Source organism: Sceloporus undulatus, chromosome 1 (genome assembly GCF_019175285.1).
Source record: "Sceloporus undulatus isolate JIND9_A2432 ecotype Alabama chromosome 1, SceUnd_v1.1, whole genome shotgun sequence".
NCBI lineage: Eukaryota > Metazoa > Chordata > Lepidosauria > Squamata > Phrynosomatidae > Sceloporus > Sceloporus undulatus.
This window is the reverse complement of record NC_056522.1, coordinates 353,597,524-353,620,680: the sequence shown is the minus strand read 5'-3', so window position 1 is coordinate 353,620,680 and position 23,157 is coordinate 353,597,524. Positions and strand designations below refer to the sequence as shown.

At 39.5% G+C, this 23,157-nt stretch overlaps 1 protein-coding gene across 7 annotated transcripts in view; it reads right to left on the bottom strand.

Moving 5' to 3' along the window:
• The window catches only part of UNC79 (unc-79 homolog, NALCN channel complex subunit), a 147,980-nt gene that overhangs the window by 105,012 nt on the left and 19,811 nt on the right, over positions 1–23,157 (bottom strand). For 5 of the 7 annotated variants that reach the window (XM_042445517.1, XM_042445520.1, XM_042445521.1 and 2 more), the window contains exons 3-8: positions 18,032–18,336; positions 15,180–15,350; positions 10,920–11,012; positions 9,242–9,297; positions 4,779–4,908; positions 1,738–1,802 (exon numbers count right to left, since the gene is read on the bottom strand). In XM_042445517.1, coding sequence (XP_042301451.1) covers positions 1,738–1,802; positions 4,779–4,908; positions 9,242–9,297; positions 10,920–11,012; positions 15,180–15,350; positions 18,032–18,336 — 820 coding nt within the window. Of the gene's footprint in view, positions 1–1,737; positions 1,803–4,778; positions 4,909–9,241; positions 9,298–10,919; positions 11,013–15,179; positions 15,351–18,031; positions 18,337–23,157 lie in introns of those variants that run through there. The other 2 variants (XM_042445522.1, XM_042445523.1) reach the window with 2 other exon arrangements.

Sequence of the window (23,157 nt, the reverse complement as noted above, 5' to 3'; positions counted from 1 at the left end):
GATATGAATTTTGTTGGGATTACAGTTGCTGCTGCTCTTCTAGCTCCAAAGAAAGAAGTTGGAGAGAGAGAGTGAGAGAAGAATTATTTCTAATGGAATAGGTTTGGTTGGTAAGACCCTATTGGGGCTTGCTGAGTTCTCCATGGTAAAACTAGTGGCCATAAAATCAATGTATATATCATCAAGAATGGGTTGGGGGAGATCAGAGAAGGCTATTCACAGCAATGTCCAAAAAGTATCTTACCTGTTTGCCTGCAGAACTGTGGGAGCAATTCACTGGTAGAAAGGGAGCATGCTGGATTTGGAGGACAGGAGTGGGAAGTATGAGGTGCTGCTGATGTTTTGGAATCCAATTCCCAGAAGCTTCAGCCAGCATGGCTAGTGGTAATGGATTGTAGGATTTGTAGTCCAAAACATCTGGACAGCCCAAAATGTCTGATCCCCTTTTTATAAAGCTTATGGAAAGGGGGCAGAGAACGTTATCCTAAGGCTGTGCTTGCAACCCCCTGGAAGCATGAGTACCCACAAAAAATTGGGGATCATGCCCCAAATGGCCTAGGGGATGTGGAGGACAATTTCATCATGTTGTTGCCCTCCTCTGGGAGTGTAAGAGAACACAAGCTCTCTTCATGAGCAGCTTTGCTTTAATTATTTCTAAACAGCCTACAGGAAGTGCAGTTATGCAGAAAGCACAGAAGTCTAGTTGTCCAACACTATAGTTCTGTAGCTAAAAGACAGAAAACAGTAACTTCCTCTGATCTGGGGTTGGAAACAGGTAAAAATAAACATGCAGGAATATTTTAGGGTTAGAGGATGTGTTGCTTGCAGATGTGGTTGAACTGCAACCCTCATGCACCCTAACTAGCAAGGCCAACAGTGAGGGGCAATGGGAAGGACAGTCTAACATGTTGAAGATCATCCCTGTCATATACAGAGAGGTCAATTTGGTGCTTTCTTTTACTGGATTGACTTGGCTTCTAATATGGCAAGAGGTCTGTCCAGTACAGAGTGTGCACATGCCAGAGGGTCCTTATGTCAACAAGAGAAATGGGAGACAGTGTGTCATGACAATTGATGGCTATGTGGCTTGCAAGAACAGGTGATGGATTTGAACAGAAAATTCCTGTTTTGCAGGCAATCTATTTTTTAAAAAACAACAACCGAAGGATAGTACTACAGGGATGTACTATAGACTAAAGAATGAGTCTATAGACCAAAGAATGAGTCTGAGAGGAAATCATGCCTGAATTCTCCCTAGAAGTCAAGGTGACCAAATGAAGGTTGTTGTATTTTGAACAGATCGTGAGATGTGATTGGTTGGAAAAGACTATAATGCTTGGCAAACTGGAAGTAATCAGGTAAGCTATAGCCCTGAACATGCAAGACCTGAGCAGATCTTGTAAATTCTCTTTCATTCATAGGTTTGCCATATGTTGAAGCCAACTTGATGGCAAATATCAACAAACTACATCAATTACTGCAAACATTTCATTTCATGTGACAGTGCCACAGATCGAGCATGTGGCACACGACTTTCCTTTTAGTTTCTAATTTTGTAACATCTAATTCTGCCACATTGAGGATTAAAAACTGAAAGGGAAGCCATATCATCTCAACAAACTGCCTAGCATTTAAATTATGGCACTGCCAGGTTTAAAAAAGGCCAAGGGCTTTTGGAAATATGTGGAGTGGCTCCTCATTGGGTGCATACTAAGGGGGTGCAAAAGTCTCCATTACCTTCACAGCTGGCTTGTTAATGGCATTATGGCATTCAATGTGTTGGCAGTGTATGGGATTCCATGCTGAAAAACAAAACCACCATGGACAAACACACAGAAGTTAACCAACAGCTAAATAATGCATAGGCACAGCACTGAATGAGAGCAATGATAACAACTATATGAATTTCAGATGACTCCATTTGGCCTTCGGCTTAGATCTCAACATTTTGCCAGATTCAGAATGTCATCTCCCATTCTAATGGGAGAAGAACTCTGACAAGTATGGAGCTGCTGCAGTACAGTGAGAGCACATGCTTGCAATGGGATCAGTATCCAACAATAACTCTTTTTTAAATATCTCAAGCAGTCCATAGGAAAGAATCCTGCTTCAGAATCCAGAGCTATTAGCTATGGTGAAATAGGTAAGGCATCAAAATAGAACATCTCCTTACATTCCAAATGTAAAATTATTCCCCTGGGAGGCAAGGTTAGCCTCTTAGTTATCTTTCCACTGGCAGGCAAAGATCTTTTTCATACCCACCAACATTTCAGGTGAAAACCAGGACACATATGGCCAAGGAACACCAGAATATGATCAAAATGGGAATAAAAAATTAATGAGGAAGAGCACATAACGTAGGAGAGGCTACAGCAGTTTGCTTTTGCCTGAGCCTACTAGAAAGGGCAAGACTCTGCCCTCTCTTCCCCTTTCCCTACTGTTGAGTTAACTGAGTGCAAACTACTTTTGTACTTTGAACTCTATTTGCACCAATGGAAGTAAGTGAGGGGAAAAGGGGGAAAGGGGGAGAGTGAGAAAGAAACTGGGACATTTTAAAAGCAGCTCAAAAAGTCAGTCAGAGGACTGATCAGGACTGTCCTTGCAAATTGGGACAGTGGGAACTAATGGCATCACTAGGGTTGGTGTCATCCAGTGTGGTAACTCATGGTGTCACCCCCACATATACTGACCTCCTCCCACGCCACACCATACAGAATCCCTAGTCATGGTTTTTGTACTAATGTTATTCATAAATCCTAATTCCTGTGCATCACTGAATGTATGGAAATAGTTGTGACATAAGCAACTAGCAAAATTAAAATTATTCCTTTAAATTACAGTATCATACGCACAGCCTAAAAGTATTTCCATGTACATAGTTCCATGTAGTTAAAGTGAAAATCTGTTAAGATGTGATATTTTTAAAGAAATTTTTAACAGAATGGAACATTTTAAACTTTTGTAAAAAAAATTAACTGTTTTTATTAACAATATTAAATTTAATTGTTTGTTTTCATAAAATAAAATTCAGACTTTTTAAAAGTGCAAAATAGCTCCAGGGAATAGTGGGGACTTTCTTGATAGTATGATAGTTGCCAGTCAGTCATCACTATCTACAGTGGGCCAACTGTGGCAATTGCAGAACCATCACCACCACCCCACCCCACCATCCCCTTCAGCCCTGTAAAAGAAAGAAATGCTGATACAGAAGACACCAAAGACAATTGAAATCTGTTCCCATTGCTCTAAAAAAAAGTGGCATTTGGTTTCAGCCACAGATCAAAATCACATGTAGCACTTGTATCACATCATCAGACAACTGTATATGTTAGGATTTTTCTTCACACATAAACATGCAAAAACAGAGAGTGGGAGATCCACAAACACAGAAGCAACACATATACAGAGTCTACACACCAAACAGACTGTGCAGTCATGTGCACCAGGACCTATGCATAGATGGGACTGCACATGATCCAGAATTCTGAAAAGCAATATTCCCATATTCCCAATACTACACCCAGCACAGCAAGGATGGACAAATCTATCAAGATAATTTAGGTTTATTCCATCCCATTTCTATATCGGTTTGTGAATCTGGGTGTTGTTTTTTTTAAGCCTACACTCCAGGTTGTATGTATTTCTATGTGCATTCTTTGAAAATATATTCCTTTGTGCACATTTTACAGATACACACATTTTGTAAAGGATTTTCCTCTGAAATAAAGCTCTTTTTTGTGCACACTTTTTATGATAAATTCATTTTTTAAAAAAGAAATGCAAACTGTACCTCAAAGTTCAGAAAAGTGTGATTATTGACCAAAAACAATATTCTGGTTTGTTTACAACCTCAGAACGTATGAATATAGTAAATTCATATTAAAGTGCCAAATAAACTAATTTTTCCATCATCCCTGTCGCAGATGTCTCTTCTAATATGGTGGAGACAGAGCTGCTGATTACACATTCATAAAGTGAACATAGAGAAAAGCATCCTAATATGTGAAGAATAGTATTTATCAGTGATGTCAGTTCAGCTGTGTAGCTGTGACTCATCTGCTGAATCATCAAGTGATAAGAGAAAGCAAGTAAACTATAAATATGTGTGAAATAGCCCTACATGAGAGTTAAAAGGGAATATGAGACTGGTGCAAACATCCAAAAAAATAAAGTGTTTCTTACCCTTATTGACTCCAAATAAGAATGCATTTACCCAGCCATAGTGGTATCAAAAGGGAATTGTCCCACACTTGTCTGTAGATGACTTGTTGCAAAACAGACTTATTCCACAACTTCATAATGTCATTATAGAATCATAGAATTAGAAGGCGCCCAATGGATCACCTAGACCAACCCTCTGCCCTAAGAGAGGATATCCTCTATATACCTAAAACATCCTTCCATAGATGCTTCAAAACCATAAGTGGGAGACATTGCATACGATCTCTCTGTAAGCTTCCTCCAACATAGAATTTATTTTCTAATTAGAAAGTAAGAAACTCTTTCTATCTCCCCTGTGCAGCTTTATTGCTTTACATATTAGAGAACATGTTCATCCAGGAATAGACAGCCACATATAAACATTTTTACAAAACGGTAGACAGATTATAGACAGGAGTTTGAAGACACATAAAATAATAATAAAAAACTTTTATTTATATCCCACTTTATGTGAAAACAATCAAAGCGATAGAAAAACAACCATTTCTATCATATTTCTGAGAACCTTCTGCCAAGCAGTTTCCATCTAGGACTAATGAATACACAGCTCAACTCACCTGTGTACTGAAGTCCTCGATATTCACTTATTGCCCCTGGAGGTTTCAAGTTGGGCCAGTAGTGGAAAAGCATTTGTACTGCAGGTGGCTTTACTTGAGATGGGCCATATGCTATCACATACAGCAAGTCCTAAGAGAATGACAGGGCCATCATGAGTTGAATTTCAGAAGGTGTCAGCATACATAGGTATAGCAAGTCCCATGCAAAGATAAGAAAATGATGGAGAAGAGAAGGTTAAGAGATGATATGATAGCCCTATTTAAATATTTGAAAGGTTGTCTTACTGAATATGGACAAGTTTGTCTTCTGCTGCTCCAGACAATAGGACCCAGAGTAATGGATTCAAACTACAGGAAAAGGGATTCCACCAAAACACTAGGAAGAACCTCCTGACACTAGGAGCTGTTTTACAGTAGTGTGGTGGAGTCTCCTTTGGAGGTCTTTAAACAGAGCTTGGATGGCCACCTGTCTGGGGTGCTTTGACTGTGTATTCCTGCTTGGATGGCCCTTGTGGTCTCTTCCAACTCTATGAATCTATGATGAATATTTTAGTGCTTCTTAGACAGTCTGAATACACTTTGGTCAGAACCCCTTTGATGACTAATGCCAGCATAAGTACTTTTCTTGATGGTGCACAATGTGGTACATTCCTCTTTGTACATCAATTTTCCCCAAATTGTGCAACAGCTGTCAGATGCCTGAATTCAGCTCTACCCTCCCAATACCAATGGCTTGTGATTGTCTGAGGTGTGTACCAGGAAAACCTCCTCATTCCTTCACCCAATTCCCTCCAGTAACTCCTGTGTAAGTATACCAGCAAAACTCCATCAGCATCACAAAGGATTTCAGCCCTAACTGGAAAAGATGGGTGAGGGCTATCTGAACCTGCAGTAGGCCAGCTGAAGCTGTGCTGATTCCAAACCCTACCCAGCCTATGAAAATTATTTAAGACTACCCTCACCTTGGTCTAACACTTTGCCAACATTGTAGCTATGTATCTCAGCTTAACATGTACCTCAAGCATAATCTGACTCACCCCAGCCCTACTTCATCTCCATGTTTTTGCTTGTTTGCTGGCATATTTTAAACACCAGACCAAATCTACTAACAGACTGCACTGTCAGCAGGTCTCTGAGACCAACTGACCAAAGAGAGGTTTGTTGGCACAGGAGCATTTCGACTGGGCCTTTGAAGGCTGGGTATTCCATAACCCGGGTGCCACAACAGAGAAGGCCCTATCCCATGTCCCGCCACAATGTTTTGCCCCCACTGGTGGGAGACAGCAGAGGGCCACTCCAGTAGGCCTCAGTTCTCAGGCAGACATATATAGGGAGAGGTGCTCCTTCTTAACTCAGGAGGAGGCAGAAACATATTCTTAGAATTAAAGAATACGGATGCCTCTGAGCATATGCTTAGCTCCTATATTTAGTTAGTTAATTCAGAGTCTTGTCATACCAAATGTCATGCTTTATCCTCTCAACAAACTAATTCAGAAAGGGGGAGGCAGAGGTGTTTTTACTGTTGCTTTTTTTCAAGCAGTTAGGATTCAGATGTCACCGTATAAAAAGGTAAAGGTAGTCCCTTGACATGAATGTCTAGTCATAACCGACTGTAGAGGGTGGTGCTCATCTATGTTACTAAGCCGAAGAGCCAGCATTGTCCAAGAACTACTCTGGTGGTCATGTGGCCAGCATGATTGCACCAACCACTGTTACCTTCCCACTGCAAAACATAAAAAATTCTATCTATAAATCCTGATTCATTTCATTTTAGTTTTTGGAAGCATTTAAATAGTGCAATTAAATACATAAAGGTTATTTGGGGAAACAGATTGAAACCAATTTTACAAGCCAATTATAAATTTTAAAAAGGAAAAAGGAAAAGACTTGACTGTCCTGAACACACACTGGAAATTCAGCTTGGATGGGGCCTGCCAGAAATTCCTTGTGAAGTTTGCCTATTGCTTACCTTATGCTGTTTTTGTCTTGTAAAGGTTGCCAGGCCATTCGTTATTTGAGGGCTGGAAAGATTGTGCTTTATAAGGCTGACAGGTATTCATAAGGTATTATAAGGGTTGTCCTTTATTTGAGGGCTAGAAACCTTGTCCTTTATAAGGTTGGCAGGTAGCCTTTATTGTAAGGGATTTCTTTTGAATGCCAGAACGTTTGTCCCTTATACAACCCTTATTATAAGATACGATTCCTATTTGTATGTTGGAAAGCTTTGCATTTTGAATAAACTGAACAAGGTACCTAAAAATACCATATTTGGGAATGTAGGTCCTTCATAAAGACAGAAACATGTGCATTGTGTAATTCATGAATGTGGACAGTGTGTTAGTTTTGCAGGAAAACACATTACGAGGTTAACTGAAATTAATACTTTCATTTGGTATTTAGGCAGGACACAAGCTTGTTAATAGCTACTTCCTAATTTCCAACTCTGCATTTCATGAATTACAGCTGTCCCTTATTGCTAATTTGAAAACCTACTCATACTATGTCTTATTCATGTCCAGGTTCCCCCATGGACATTTTTGTTCGATGCAGAAGGTCCTCGTTCAGTTCAAGGTAGAAGAAATGGTGTGCATTCAGTGCCATTACACATAATGTGATTGCACAGAGAATCTGGTTGTGTATCCAGTTGCACATTTGCTGTCTTGATTCACTTAGACAACGTTTAAGCACAATGTATACACAAAGCACAATGTATACACAATTCCACATATGGAGATTTCTGCTATTCAGTCCCAAGATCAGCCAAAATCTCACTAATCAAGTACCAATGCTGACCTTAAGAGACTGAACAAATTGGTGCCTTAAGGAAAGAATATTCTAGCTCTGCTCCAGTTGGGCGAGAAAATGTATTGAGACAAGGACAGGATGGAAAAGGGGACTACCAACAGAGTCTCTGCTCTGGAGCTGAACTGTTCATCTCTAAGAAAGATGGCTATGTTATTCGACTTCCATTATGTTTAAGTTCAGGAGTGTGAAAAAAGAGGAACCCAGGAGCCACTGAAATTTTGATCTGATAATGGCTAACTAAGTTGCCCTGGCTACCAAGGAGTCCTGGTGGCGCAATGGTTAAAATGCTGGTACTTCAGACACAATGTTGTGAGTTCAATCCTAGGGCTCCAAGGTTGACTCAGGCTTCCATCCTTTTGTAGGTTGGTAAAATGAGTAAAGTAAAGCTTTTGGTAAAGTAAAGCTTGTTGGGGGCAATTAGCTTACAGATTGTAAACTGCTTAGATCAGGGGTAGGCAACCTGTGGCCCGCGGGCCGGATGCGACCCGGCGAGGCCTTGGGACCGGCCCCAGCCTGGTCCTGCCGCCGATTGCCGCCGGGGCCTTTGTGGGGCAATTGTCTATAGAAGCCTCAAAAACATGCATTTATATTAACATTTTTTTAAAAATCAGCAAATTTTTTCACGTGTCCTCCATTTTTTAAGAAAAGTGTCTTCCATTTGAAAATTTTGTCCTACATTTGTCCTGGTTTATTTATATATTTAATTTTTTTAAAAATATATTTAATTATTTATTTTTTTGCTTTGGCCCCCCAGCTGTCTGAGGGACAGCAACGTGGCCCCCGGCTCAAAAAGGTTGCCTACCCCTGGCTTAGATAGTGCTGAATTCACTATTTAACGGTATAGAAATGTAGATGCTATTGCTGTTGCTATTGCTGAAAGTCAAACTCTATCCTATACCCACATTCTCAAAAAACTGATTTATATAAAATTTGCCCCTCTTCAGATTTGCATGTCATTTGGGGGGGCTCAGAGAGCAAGAATGTGACTGATAAATACTCGCAAATGTGCATGTAAATAAATAAAACATCTTCAAAAGAATTTAACACTTCCTACAATGTAAATCAATCAATCAATCAATCAGTCCTCATCATCGTCATCATCTTTATTAATACCTGGCCTTTTCAGCCCAAACTGGGTTTCAAGCTAGCTTAGAAATCAAAACACAATACACTTCGTATGTACAAAACAACTACTTTAAAATGGAATTAAACGATCAACAACATTAGAAAACAACTGAAAACATCCAGTAAAAATGATTATCTAATGGAAAGGACCAGGATACCCCCCCTCCCCATGTGTAAGTGACTGGCACCAGATTTGGCCCATTGACTACATCCGTTTCTTTCTTTCCTGGAAACTCACCAGGGACTGGCAACCTATAGCTTATGGACTGGTACTGGTCCACAGACCACTGTTTTCAATAGCACCACTCAATACTGAGTCACATCTAAAAAAGAACTCAATACACTATGGAAAAAATGCATACAGAAATTCATATTGTGGTATAATATTAAATATTGTCCCCACACCTCATGAAAGGGATCTGATCACACATGTAAATTATTCCAACTAATTTGATTATTGAAAGTGATATATTTTTAAAATAAGCAATTATTATTTCAAATTACATTATTAGCATGTTTAATCACAAACTTACTTTCCATACTTCTTGTTTGTACTTCATAAGGCATTCCAGTAACTGACAATGGTATACTGGAAAAGAAAGGGGAAAACCCCAATTGAGGTAGATCACTCAAAGTGCAAAAATCAAGGAATAACATTTATTGGCTTACCTAACATTTATTGACTCTATTAGCATCTAATTAAATAGCTAAAATCTAGGCGTTCAAAGCGTGCTTGGCAAATGGATGATAGTAGCATATTATATCTAGAATGTACATAGCATCCTGTCTAAATATGGCCATACATCACAGGCATTCTGCATGCCAGGAATAGGCAACTTGCCAACCCCAAGACAAAATGGAAGCCACATCCCCAGCTAATCTCATTATTATGAAAGAAGCAGCCCAAATGCACCTGTAATAAAGCAGTGGCTGTTGCTTGTGTAACTTGCTTCTAAGCAGAGTAGCTTTTCCAGGAGTTTTCTGAGGCTCCATTTATATTGCAGAAACAATGCAATTTGACACCACTTTAACTGCCAAGGCTCAATGCTATGGAATTCTTGGATTTGTAGTTCTGTGGGATATTTGGCCTTCTCTGTCAGAGAATTCTCATGCCACAGCAAAACTACAAATCCAAGGATTCCACAAATGGAGCCATTATAGTTAAGGTAGTATCAAACTGCATTAATTCTGTAGTGTAACAACCTAAAGGTGTTTATCTGCTGAAGATTAAGCACCTTCTTTCAAAGTGGGGGAGGTGCTGTTAAAAGTAAAGAGATACAGTTTTTGCAGAGATGGGGACATTGTGGATTCTTATTATCAATCTCTGCTGCATGCAGAAAACATCCTTGTGTACAAAACTGGCATGGCAAAGGGAATCAAATTCTCTATCAGAACAGCTTTCTACATGCAGGTATATGGAGGTATTTTCCATTATGAGCATTATAGATGGAGTAATTTCAGTCCTGTAATGCTTGCCACTGACTAACACAGCAACTTTAAAAGAGAGAGAGAGGTTCATAAGAGGTGAGCTCTTTCCCCACAGCATCACAATGTCATGATGGAGAAATGTTACAGCAGTCATTTGTTACAAAACTGACAAAGCAAGGGGCATATTAAAGGTGGCAGCTATATTCCTCACACAATGAATGAGTAGCACTCACCCCAAGTTATCAGATCCAACATGACAGTTCCTTTCTAATTGCAGTCAATGTATCAGACTGTAGAAGGCATAATTTGTCCTTTCATAACAAGGAAGCATTTAGAACCTGACCAAAGTGCAGTAAATGAGGCAAACCACACATTTCCCCCATTTTATATGCACTTCCTTAATTATCACTAAAGCAACTATGATTTTTTTAATAACACTTTTCCATTTTCTGGTGCTAAAATGGAATTTATAGAATTGGTTCAAAGCCCCTAAAGTTCAGATCCAAATGTGTTTTTTCCAACACTGTGGATTTAATTATCACCCAAAGAGCTGCTTCAGGAAGCAAGTTCAGACATCTTAAAAGGACAATTTTCCATTCCTTTTCAAAGCAAGAGCACAGTGATCATTAAGAATTCTTCAAGGGTAATTCATGTAGTGTTAGGTTTCAAGTAGTTCTGCTAAAGCATAAGGGAAAAAAGCACACCCCACATTTTCAACAAGCTTTTAAGTGTTTTTTCTCCCAGAAGACTGACAAGTGAACAGCCCTAAAAGCTGGTACGTACCAGGATTGGATGTATACTGCATTGCGATCATTAGCATCGAAGATGCAGAGAGATTAACATGAGCAGGGACCCCTTCTCTTCTTGAGGAGCCCACTTCAAAGGAAACAACATCAAAATAATTAACAACTAGCAACTTTAAAAAATCAATCACAGAAGTTTCATCAAAATAAAGATGATGATTATTCAGTCAAATTGGAAATACAAGTATGTCATCTCCAGGGATTCATCCAACAGCATCTTTCTCCAGTATCATTCATTCACTCACTCATTCATTCACTTTATTAGCTCCTTTTATAACCTGCCTTTTCTTCAATGAACTCAAGGCAGTATATTCCCTCTTACTCATGTTATCAATGCAACAATCCTGTGAGCTATCAGTCTGAGAATGACTGTGCTACTGGGTCACATGAGATGTATCTACACCACAGAAATAATCCACTCTGACACTACTTTAATGACCAAGGCCCAATGCTATGGAATCTTGAGATTTGTAGTTTGTTTTGGCATCAGAGCTCTCTGACACAGAAGGCTTAATGTCTCACAAAAATACAGTTCCCAGAATTCCATAGCAATGAGCTATGGTAGTTAAAGTGGTGTCAGACTGGATTATTTCTGCGGTATGGATGCAGCCTCAGTAAATTCCATAAATCAGTGAAGACTACAACCCAAGTCTCCCAACCCCAGTCCAACACTTTATCCGCTACACTACACTGTCTCTGTGTAGTCCAGAAATCTCTGTATTCTGCATTTCACACTTACGTTATCACACTTTATGGTCAACCGACACAGTCCTCTCTGCTTCATACTGTATAATCTGCTCAAACCAAGAATCTACAAGGCTGCCAATGGCTGTGGGCTGGACAGGTGTCAGGAATTTTGATGAATGTTCCTTGCTAATATTTCTGAACTACATTCTCAGCTATGCTGAAACCCATCTGTTTCTTGGTTAGCTGTACCGCATGACTCAGACAACACCCACCCTACCATGAATTTCAGTAAACCATAAGGTCTAGGGCCTCTAAAAGGTTCACCATCACTGGTCTAGGGAATGCACTGGGATGGCAAAAAGGGACTGGTGCACTATGACAATGTAACCACACCATCAGAAGCTGTAAGAGGAAAACAGCCATGGGCATAGCAGCCAGGCAGGAGATCAGGCACTGGAGAAAAGCCAGCAGATTTTTTTCTGACTTCCACCAATGCACAACCCCTAGTATAGTGGCCCCACAAGCTTCCAGCCATAGTGTGATTAAACAGACAAAGCAATAATAGGTCAGTGGTATGTAAAGTGTGCCCCTCCCAGATTGTGTTGGGCTGCAACTTCCATCAGGCCTAACCAGAATAGCCAACAGTGATGAATACTGGGAGTTTCAGTCGAACAACATCTGGAAAGTTTCACTTTGCCCACCCTTGTTATAGGTAAGTGGGATGTGAAGAAGGAATTCTTCATGAGAGGGAAGGAAATTGTGACTACATGATGCTGGGAACAAATAGCTTGATTACTACATTAAACCCTACTTGTTGCCTTCCCAAGACATAGGAGATTATCACACGACATCTGAGCATGGTCTGGGCATGGTCTGGGCACAGGCTTTAACAGGTGAAAACAGGTGTTATCACACACCAAAATGCCACTGATGCCACCAGGTGACTACAACTCATCTCCAAGCCACGCTTGGTCCGCTGATTTTGCAAAGATGGAAGCTCCTCATCCTTGAAAATCAGGGGGCTAAGCACACCTCGGAGATAGGTTGTAGTCGTCTGGCAGAGTTTTGGTGTGCAATAACACCTATTTTTACCCATTCAAGCCTGTGCCCACCCTGTTCCCAGATTGGACGGAAAATGACATGTGATAATCTCCATAGTTTAGCTATCATCTTTTCAGACTGAGACATCACAATATGTTGCAGTTATATTGCAGTTAATCTAAAAGGCTTCCAAAAATCTTCTGAAGTCCTTCCTACAACCACATCAGAAGAGGAACAGTGGGGTAAGGAGAATGCAAATGCAAGGATCGTTGCAAGCCATTCTCATAGCATGGCTATTCCCATGGTTCAGAAAATGTACCAGAATTCACATCAGACTAGGTTTCTTTATCCATCTGGATGAGGATTAAAATGATATCTAGAAACACTTTAAAAACTGAGGTGACACATACATACTCTTGTTTTTTGTTTTGATTTTTGTTTTGATTTTTTGTTAAGCCAGTAAGGGATTCATGCTGAAACAGTAAACATTAACAACAAATGAGATAAAAATACTCACATGAGTCTTTCAAACAGTCATTTCTTGACAATCCCAGAGGCATCATTAACATATAGAGATTATAATATGCCTATTTTAAATACAGGATACTTCACTCCCCAAACAGTAATATTCTCAGCATTTCAAAAGTTGAAAAACTACCAGCAGTTAGATTCATACAACTAAAAAGTATGTGTCAGTAATAAATATAAACTCAATATGCCATGTACACACTTTAACTATAGAAAATGAATATAGATAAGAATGTGAATCTGGCAAGACAGCAACATTGTGTTTGAATCTTCTCATATAAACAAATAGGACCAAATCTGGCCATTGGAGGTGGCTACCATATCAGCGGGATAGTGAATCCACTCTGGGTTTAGGTGTGAGCTCTAAAGGAGCGATCCAAAATAATAGACTTTATCCTCCAAAAAGGTTCAGCACATTGGACAGCTCCTTCAAAGTCCAGACTAAAATCTGGATTTCTCTCTCCACTGATATAGGAGTCAGAAGCCATCACTGTTTTCAGGTAGAGTAGAAAGCTGTGGGGATGGAGTCCCAAGGTACTGCCATGGTGAGGACGTTTGCTATACCACAAATAAAATAAAAAAAAATAGAATACTGACACCATCAAAACAGATCAGAGCAGACTGAACTCCAATAAGCATAATTTTAAAATGCCTTCATCAGAAACTTGGCAGTGTCAGCCAATCTTCAGTACTGAAGTTGTTCCAGAAAAGAGACACCATCCATAGCAAAGTTCCGTAGGGAAGGTCAAAGCCTATTTCTAGAGAAAAGGTACCAAGCACTATGTTCCTACATTTTGTGTCCTCCTCCTGTAAGAAATGTACTTCCTCTAACAGTAGGCAAGCTGATGTTGGGAGGCACTTCTTTAATACTCTACTTAGATCTTTAGCGCCTTCAAATGGAACTGGAAGATAATAGGCAGCTGGTGTAACTCCTTAAGGCTTAAAGGTAGAAAGGAACATAAAAACATAGCCAAAAGTTTTCTGAAAATCTAACACAGGTTGAGTATCCTTTATCTGAAATGCTCAGGACCAGAAGTGTTGGGGATTTTGCGGGGGGGGGGGTGTCTTCCAGATTTTGGAATATTTCCATAGATATAATGAGGTATCTTAGGGATGGGACACAAGTCTAAATATACAATTGATTTATGTTTCATATACACCTTATACCCATAGCCAGAAGGTAGTTTTATATACACTATTTTTAATAATTTTGTGCATGAAACAAAGTTTGTCTACACTGAACCATCAGCCTGCCATGTGAACAATTTTGGATTCTGGAGTGTTTTGGATTTCCAGATAAAGGAGAGTCAACCTGTATTCCATTTCTGCTGTCATGATGAGGTATTAAATAGGAAAGGACTTCTAGACTCTTTAGAGTTCCACTGAGGGGCCAAAGTGCATCTTTATTGTAAATCAGACCAATCTAAAAATAAGTGGGAGCTTTGTGTGGGAGCTTCCTGCATTTATAGAGTCCCTAAATGAGTGGGATGCCACAAACCACCAAAACACTGAAGTCAATGAGGAGTCTTTGGTCTATCTCCAGCATTGCACTTAGAACTTATGTAGGACTTTTACAGTGGGGCTTGCCCCCCTTCCTATATGTAATCCTCTGCACCAATCTAAAGACTTGTTCAGAAGGGGTTTGCCTTTGCCTTCCTCTGAGGCTGAGAGAATGTGACTTGCCCAAGGTCATCCAGTGGGTTTCCATGGTTCAGCAAGGATTTGAACCCTAGTCTCCCGAGTCATTGTGAACACAAAATTCCTTTTTAATTACTAAAAAATACAGACCATGACATTAGATTTTATTTGAGGAGGGAGAAGAACTATATTTGATTCTAAGATTTAAAAATAGCACAAGAATTCTTTATAAATTGTTTCTGTAGGTTCATTCATCATAAGCATTCACAATCCCAGATGAAATTTCAGTAAGGCAGAAGAATGTGTAATCCTCTTTGAAAAGTAAATGTAACCAGAAATTACTTACATATAGCCATGGGCAAGAAAGATGTGCTGAGGTACTCGATGATATCTTTGTGCAGAAATGGTGGGAACGTGGCTAATGTGGAGATCATTGTATACGGTAAAGTACTCAAGATGTCATCATTGAGAAAAGGGAGCAAACAAGTCGTTGTGTAAAAAATGGACTGTCCAAGATCTGTCGGAAGCACACACACACACAAAAAAATAATATTGGCAACTATCAACACGTGAGAGAAGACATTATTTGCTTTATTAATTTTCTGAGGTAAATTTAGCCTTGGTCAGTGGAAACCAAAGCAATCTTCATGGGTGGGAGAGAAATAGGAGGGAAGATGGTAAGAGAAGAATAAAGTAGAAACTAGAGTGAATTTATAATACCCAACCAAACATTTGTTTTTCTCGGGCTGAACCATTCCTAACTCCCACAATGCACAAATCACTTTAGTCTCTGTTAAAGCTAGCCATGATGTTTTAGTGCATGAAGCACAAAACCCCTGCAAGCACTTGTACATATGTATGACAATAAAAACAAAAAGAAAAGTATTAATTTCATGACATCCAAAATCTTCTGTTTCTAGTGGCAACTTAGAATCATAGAATCATAGTTCTGAAAGAGACCACCAGGTCCAACCTCCTGCCATGCAGGAATACACAATCAAAGAACTCCCGACAGATGGCCATCTGGTGTCTGTTTAATGATAGTGCCAGCCCTGAATACTGTCATTGCTCAGTTCATGAGCTTTCCCTTGCAGTTACTGCTGATGGGACCTAACTGTGATAAGAGGAAGTAACCCTGCATCTGCAATGCAGAATGAATGCCCTTTGACATTGCTTTACTATGGAATTCTGGGATTTGTGAGATATTTAGCCACCTCTGTTAGAGAACTTTGGTGCCCAACAAACTACAAATCCTGGGATTCCGTAGGATGGAACCATGGCAGTTAAAGCAAGGTCAAACTGCAATAATTCTGCAATGTGGCAGCAGTGTTAGAGATGATGGTCAGGTGTCTGCATCTGCTTGCAACCTCTGCTGTTTGAAAACATTTTAAGGCAATTGTTACTGAAAATGCCATGTTAACTAGAAAGGAATAAAATACATTTTAAGAAAATTACAGATTGCACTGGTAGCTTATGTAAACAGAAAGAGGAGAACCAGCTTCTTGCCTTCTTTGCCTTCAATTCTATTAGCAGGCTTAAATTTTTATACATGCCTCGCGATCCTGGATCTCGATTTTTACACTCCAGGCAGCATAAACGGTAATGTTGAGCACTTCTGAGGTCCATAACTTTCAACAAGAGAGTTATTTTCTAAGCCTGCAGGACCATCTTCCTGACATTTGTAAATGGAAATAAGAATGTGATCCTAGCTCCCAAGGGACTTTTCATGCATTATAGAGTGCAGCAGTTGGGCCAGTTACTACAGTGATTTTGGTATTACTGAAATCCTGAATATCAACAGACCTATAACTTCAACACACGTAGTCACTGAACACAATATTTATAGTGGACGCACCAACTCTTGACCATGCTGGTCAACTGCACAGTGGATTGATACAAAACCATAACAAGACACACATTTAATGAAAGTTTTAAATAATGTTATTTTTACATTCTTTACAGTAATGCATATTCATTACTCCTTTTGACATCTGCAATACAATTGCATTCCTCAGCTTGTTTGTCAAAAGTACCATGTCTAAAAATGGTGGAAAATCAATTCAATCATTTTACTTATACCTTAACTTTACCCCAAGACTAGAATTCAAGATTTAGATGCCCTGTCCTGTCTCTCCACTACCTTTGCTCTAAAGCCACCTAGAATGAAATGGACCAATGCAGAGAATGTTTATCCTTCCTGATGTTTTAGCCTATAATTCCTATCAGACCTTACCCAGTATGGCTGCTAGTAAGGGATTCTGGAAGCTATTGTTCACATCATCTGGAAGGCCAAAGGCCTGCACCCTTAATAGACACAACAGAGATAAACTGGTAAGTAAGATTCATATGTATCCTAAAGCTAAAAGTCAAATAGACAGCAGAAAGAAGCAAACCAGGAGCATGTTCACAACTGTCCCAGTTTGGCAAAGGCAGTCCAAATTAATCCTCTGATATTCCACTTTTTGAGCTGCTTTTAAAAAGTTCCTGTTACCCTCTCCTTCTTCCACTTTCCTCCCTTGCCCTGGCTTACATCAATTGCTGGAAACATGAATTCAAAGTGCAAAAGTAGTTTGCATTCCATTAACTCAGCAGGGAAGAGAGGAAGGACTGCATTTTGCTCTTCCCAGTAGACTCAGGCAAAAGCAAACTGATGCAGCCTCTCCTAGCTTGTGTGTTCTTCCTCATTAACAACTTTTGTCATCTTGATCATGCAGATGTTGTTTGGCAGTATGTGTCCCAGTTTTCATCATCTGTGAAATGCTGGAGGCTATGTATGTTCATGAGCCAGACCACAACAATAACATTTACAGGGTGCGAGGAGAAGTGCCAAATGTAATGAGTCAGAAGCCTGCCGAATTAAAGCAAAGATAAAAATATAATTGAACTTGCGAGGCATGTTCAATGAACAACAAGGATCAGTTCCTAAATTATTTGGGAGGAGATAAACATTCTCATAAACAGTATCTAACATTGCATTGTCTCTGGATCCTTCAAATTTGCACAATGTACAACATACCAGATCAAACCATGTTTATAAGTTTATGCATGCCTAGTACACATAACAGTACATCCAAAGAACACATGCTAGACAAAAAAAAATTAAACCTGTGCCAATTTAAACCCCTTGTATTTCACATTTTCCTAAGCCTGGAGAAAATACAGTGCCCTAGATATCAAGAATTCCAAAGGTTCACTTACCATGTTGACCATGTTGTAGCAAAGGAACTAGATCCAGCAGAGTCACCAATGTCACGTAGAGTCCTTGATAGTCCAATGATGGGTAGTCTGATAACTGAGCATCACGACTTTGCTGGCCGCGTTCAGTGGGAGCATCTCGCAGGACGCTGTAAAGGAGGGAGCGAGTAACAGTAGGGTTGATGGAACTGACCTGTGGTCTTAGAGATGGGGTGAGTGGGAATGGCACAGGAAAAAGACACATGGTCATGGGCACTGTCAAATTGGAGGCATCTTGATTCTCCTTCTTCCCTGTGCGGGACAAAATGCTGTTGGGGGGACAAAGAAAAAAAAGAGACAACAAAGACACAAAGAACAGCACATTACATTGAAATGACACTATAAAACAAATAATAAAACTCCAGATACATCCCACATGAGATGCAATCTCTACCAATACTAGTGCATCTTGCAAAATCTAGCAACCATTCACTTCCATGCTTGGGGGGGAAAGTACAATACAAAATTGCTAAACTTGGTGGGGAAATTTCCATTGCATCTCATGTGTTATCTGGTTCATAAGGAGCAAAAATATAAAAATGCATGTTTCAGTGACACACCCATGTTTTACAATTCTTCAGAACCAGATGCAATTTGCTATGGAAGGAAAAGGAAACAGCAATACAGCCGCAGCATCAGATAGTCTGAAAATTTGATTTTGCTTGTTTGTTTGTAAAAAAAACAATATTGGGAAAAGATTTTGAACACTGCCATTGGACAACCACGGAGAAAATACTTGTAAAAAACAGGTGTGGCACTTGCAGAAACATGTTTTAGCAAAGAATAAACATGTGTGTTTGTTAAGAGAGTCTTAAAAATCACATGTTTATTGCATCAAAATAATGTCTGTATGTATTACATGATACTGCTTTATGACATTCCATCAGTATCATCTGAGATAATGAGATTTCAACAGGCACATGGATTTAGAAATAATATAATATTTCTAAAATGTTAGCTAAACTACATTTGGAAAAGCTTTAAAATAATATATAGTTGATGGGCTGCAGCATGTGTATGTGAGCTAATGAGAATGGTAGTTTGTGTGTGCTTTTAATTTGGGGGGGAGGAAACATCTTATTCTATGCATACAAAATGCTCTTTTGTTACGTGGTTACTTTGGAAATCTAAGGGCTACACAAGCATTCTATAACTGCATATCAGACAGGATCTTATCATAACATTGCTAATGCTACTTACGTTATTTACTGAACAAACTTACTACAGACTAAAGGAGAAATCATTTAGAATAATTATAAAGCTCAGTGAGCATCAAAGGGAGGGCAAAAACAAATTAAAATCAGATTGCTATGCCTTCTCAATATCATTGCAAGTAAACTATATTGATTTTCGGATATAACTGTTTTTTCAAGTTGCTGATAAATAAACAAAATTAAAGGGAACCATTCAGCATCTTTATGGTCCACACTGAATTCAGTAGGAAAGGTACAGCACAATTTTAGCTATTTACTCAGAAGTAAGTCCCAATATATAATCAGTGCTTCTTACTTCCAGGTAAATCCACATAGGACTGCAGTTTTAAGATATGCATAATTCCCCAAAAAATCTAAAGTCTGAATTGTTAGTCCTTACTAGAACAGGTTCACTGAATCAGCCAAATTTATGATGCATCCACACTGCAGAAATAATCATGTTTGGCACCGCTTTAACTGTCATGGCTCAATGCTATGGAATTCTGGGAATTGTAGTATTGTGAGATATTTGGCCTTCTTTCACAGAGAGCTCTGATGCTCCACTGAACTACAATTCCCAGAATTCAATAGCTTTGAGCCATGGCAGTTGAAGTGGCATTAAATTAGATTATTTCTGCAGTATAGATGCAGCCTTACTTAAATACTGATTTACCAAGTCCTCATTGATTTAGTGGGTCTATTCTAACTGGGACAAACAAATGGATTTAGTATATAGCAACTGATAGCCACTTAGCTTTGTTTTGGTCATACTCATAGTTGGCTCCCCCCCCCCCCCGATCCCGTTATTTTCTTAAAACTAATTTATCACACAATGATTATATAACTGAATTAACCTATAAACGTATATTATGATTACAAGGTATCAAACTATATATCCATTTTTTTCTAGGTGTTGGCATGGAAGAGGCAATGTTTGAAAGGTCTACTACCTAGCACTTTCCAGATGTGTGGGACCACATTTCCCATCATCGTTGAACTTACTGGTGGGACAACAGAAGTTGTAGTCCAACCCACCTAGGGGGCTCCAGGTTGTATGAGGCTGGTCTACATGATTAATCTAAGCACTCCTACATATTTCTGTGATTAATCTTCTACAAAAGGCAGAGGTGAACTTTTCACTACATATATTCTGAGCAGAATTCCAGGTTAAATGGGAATATGATCCATTGCACTCTTTTTATTTTACAGATTTATTAATGCATTTTTCACATACGGAATGTTCAGAGACATCTAGGGGGATTACCAGAATTCAGAAAGTCACAGATCAATGTAAACTGTTGCAGGGCAAAGCTTCATTATTTGGGCTCTATTAGGGGATGTTACAAGTGTTCTTCCAGGGTGCAGATCCCCCCCCCCATAAAGACAAAGAGTGGAGGAACTGTAGTCCTCCAGATGTTGCCAGGCTGGATCTCTCATCAGCCCTAACTAGCATAGCCCACAGTGGAAGATGATGGGGGTTATATCACATAACAACTTCACAGAAAAACTTCCCATCCCTGGTATAGACCATGTGTAGTATCTTTCCCATCCTGTCAAAAAAGGCTGCCTACTAACACATAACAAGTTTCTTGTTGTTGTTGTGTGCCTTCAAGTCATTTCAGACTTATAGTGACCCTAACCCAATCTTTTTAATGTCTTGTTTACTCTGCCATTGTTTTCTCATGCCTTTTGGTTTCGGTTACCCAGTGTGTCCAGTTTCCATAATGGTATTTATAAAAATCAAATGACTAAATAACCTAAAAAATACTACAGCAATCATGACTTCAACAATCACAATTATGCTAATAAATAGGAATGTGGAAACCAAAGTGTACATTCTGGTGTTGATCCCAACTAGAGTCAACCCACTGAATCACTAGGAACTTCGTAAATCAAGTTTTATGTAAATCCAATGTTTCTACTCTGGTTGGAAGTAATGATTAGATGGAGGCTACTGAGCATTGCCTTCTTACAACTCAGGCCATAGATTATTGTTGTCTTTACTGGCATTTCCCAACCTATTGCTCTCCTCGGCAATGGTATGCTAGCTTAGCATAATGAGAGTTGTTACCCAAACATTTGAAAGGCACTAGGCTGTTGAACCTGGTCCACACTGACTAATTTGCTTTTTAAATTTCACTGGCTTCACTATTCCACCTGCTTTGCTATTAATTTCAATTCTGTCTCTCAACAGTGCTGGACAGTTCCTCTGTTTTCCATATTTGGCTTCAGAATATAAATGTTCAGAAAGTTTTGGCTTTCAGAAGACACTCAAGGCCTGAGGTGCAGCTCAAGGATGCATCTACACTGTAGAAATGATGCACTTTAACATCACTTTCACTGCCATGGTTCCATCCTACAGACTCCTAGGGTTTGTAGTTTTGAAAGGCACCAGTACTCCTTGGAAGAGAAGGCTAAAGACCTTGCAAAAGTACAAATCCCAGGATTCCACAAGGATGGAGCTACAGCACTTAAAATAGTGTCAAACTGCATTACTATTACAGTGCAGGTATATCCTCAGACATAGAAATGAAGCACCAAGAGACTACATATCCCAGCATGCAATGCACCATCATTATCTAATCTGCTTTCTGAAAAGTGCAATGAACTTGTTATTGAAACATTTAAATGCTAGGGGCGTGAAGATCTGATTGTTAATTTTATGTCTAGCATAGGTGCTTTTTTACGTAATTCAGCATATCATATGACAGAGAGAATTATTATTATTGTTGTTGTTGTTGTTGTTATTATTATTTCCTCCCCCTTCCCAACATCTGTGTTTATCATCTTGGTTGTTCTCTGCATAAATGCCTAAAAAATCAAACTGTGGAGTCAGTCAGAGCAGGGAAAGGCTCCTAGTAGCAAAGAAGCCTTCTCTTTGCAAAAGAACAGGGAGTAAAGCCAGCCACTGCCCAATAAAAACATCATTTCCATAATTAAAGGCGATTCAGCCTGGCATTCTTCCATAGGTCACTAAAATGAATACCCAGCTTATTGGGGGCAATTAGCTTACACTTTGTAAACCGCTTAGTACATCAGTAAGCAGTATGAAAATATACTTGCTATTGCTATTTTCAGATAACATATCCAGCATGGGCTCTTGAGTGGGCACCCCAACCTAGCCTCAACTGATGTGTTAGACTACAACTCCCATCATCCCCACTCAGCACAGAAGTGGGTGCAGCATCTGGGCATACTGAGAGTTGTAATCAAACCCATCTGGATAGTACCAGGTTGAAAGGGGCTCCTCTCAAGTGGATGGCAATGACACCTCCTTTCAAATATACAAAACCTTTGGGAACAATTATATCTAAAGGGTAAATTATGCTCCACCAGGCTTCTGACAAAGTAATGTGCTATTCTGGGTGCAACAAATGAAAAATTAGAATTTCAGAGGCATTGGAGGGGATTTGTGGTCCCCTAGAGGTTGTATATGTGGCTCACAGACTACATTTTGCCAACCCTGCCATAAAGAGACACTGAATGATGAGGGTCAGTGATGGCTTTAGCTGACTCTGACAGCTTGATGCACCATCTTGTATCATCCGGGACTGTGCTGTGGGACTCTAGGACAATATGAGAAATGGAGCTATGGAGAAAGAGGAATCAGCAAAAATCAACTGTTGCCACAAGTATCTTTCCTCAGCTAGATCAAAGGATGTCCATGGATGGAAGGAAGACTTCCATTTGTGGATGGAGCAAAATTCCCTTTTAGTGTTGGAAGAGTTCCTTCTGCTTGCAAAAAGGAATTGAGATCTAGTGGAGGTTCCCACTGGGGAAAGCTCATTTTTGCTGGTTCCACCTCCCAATGACTTCTTACTCCACTCTTGAGGGTCCCCTAACCTTCAGGAGCATCTTCTCAAGAGCAGGACAAAGCTTCAAAGATAAGGAAGAACT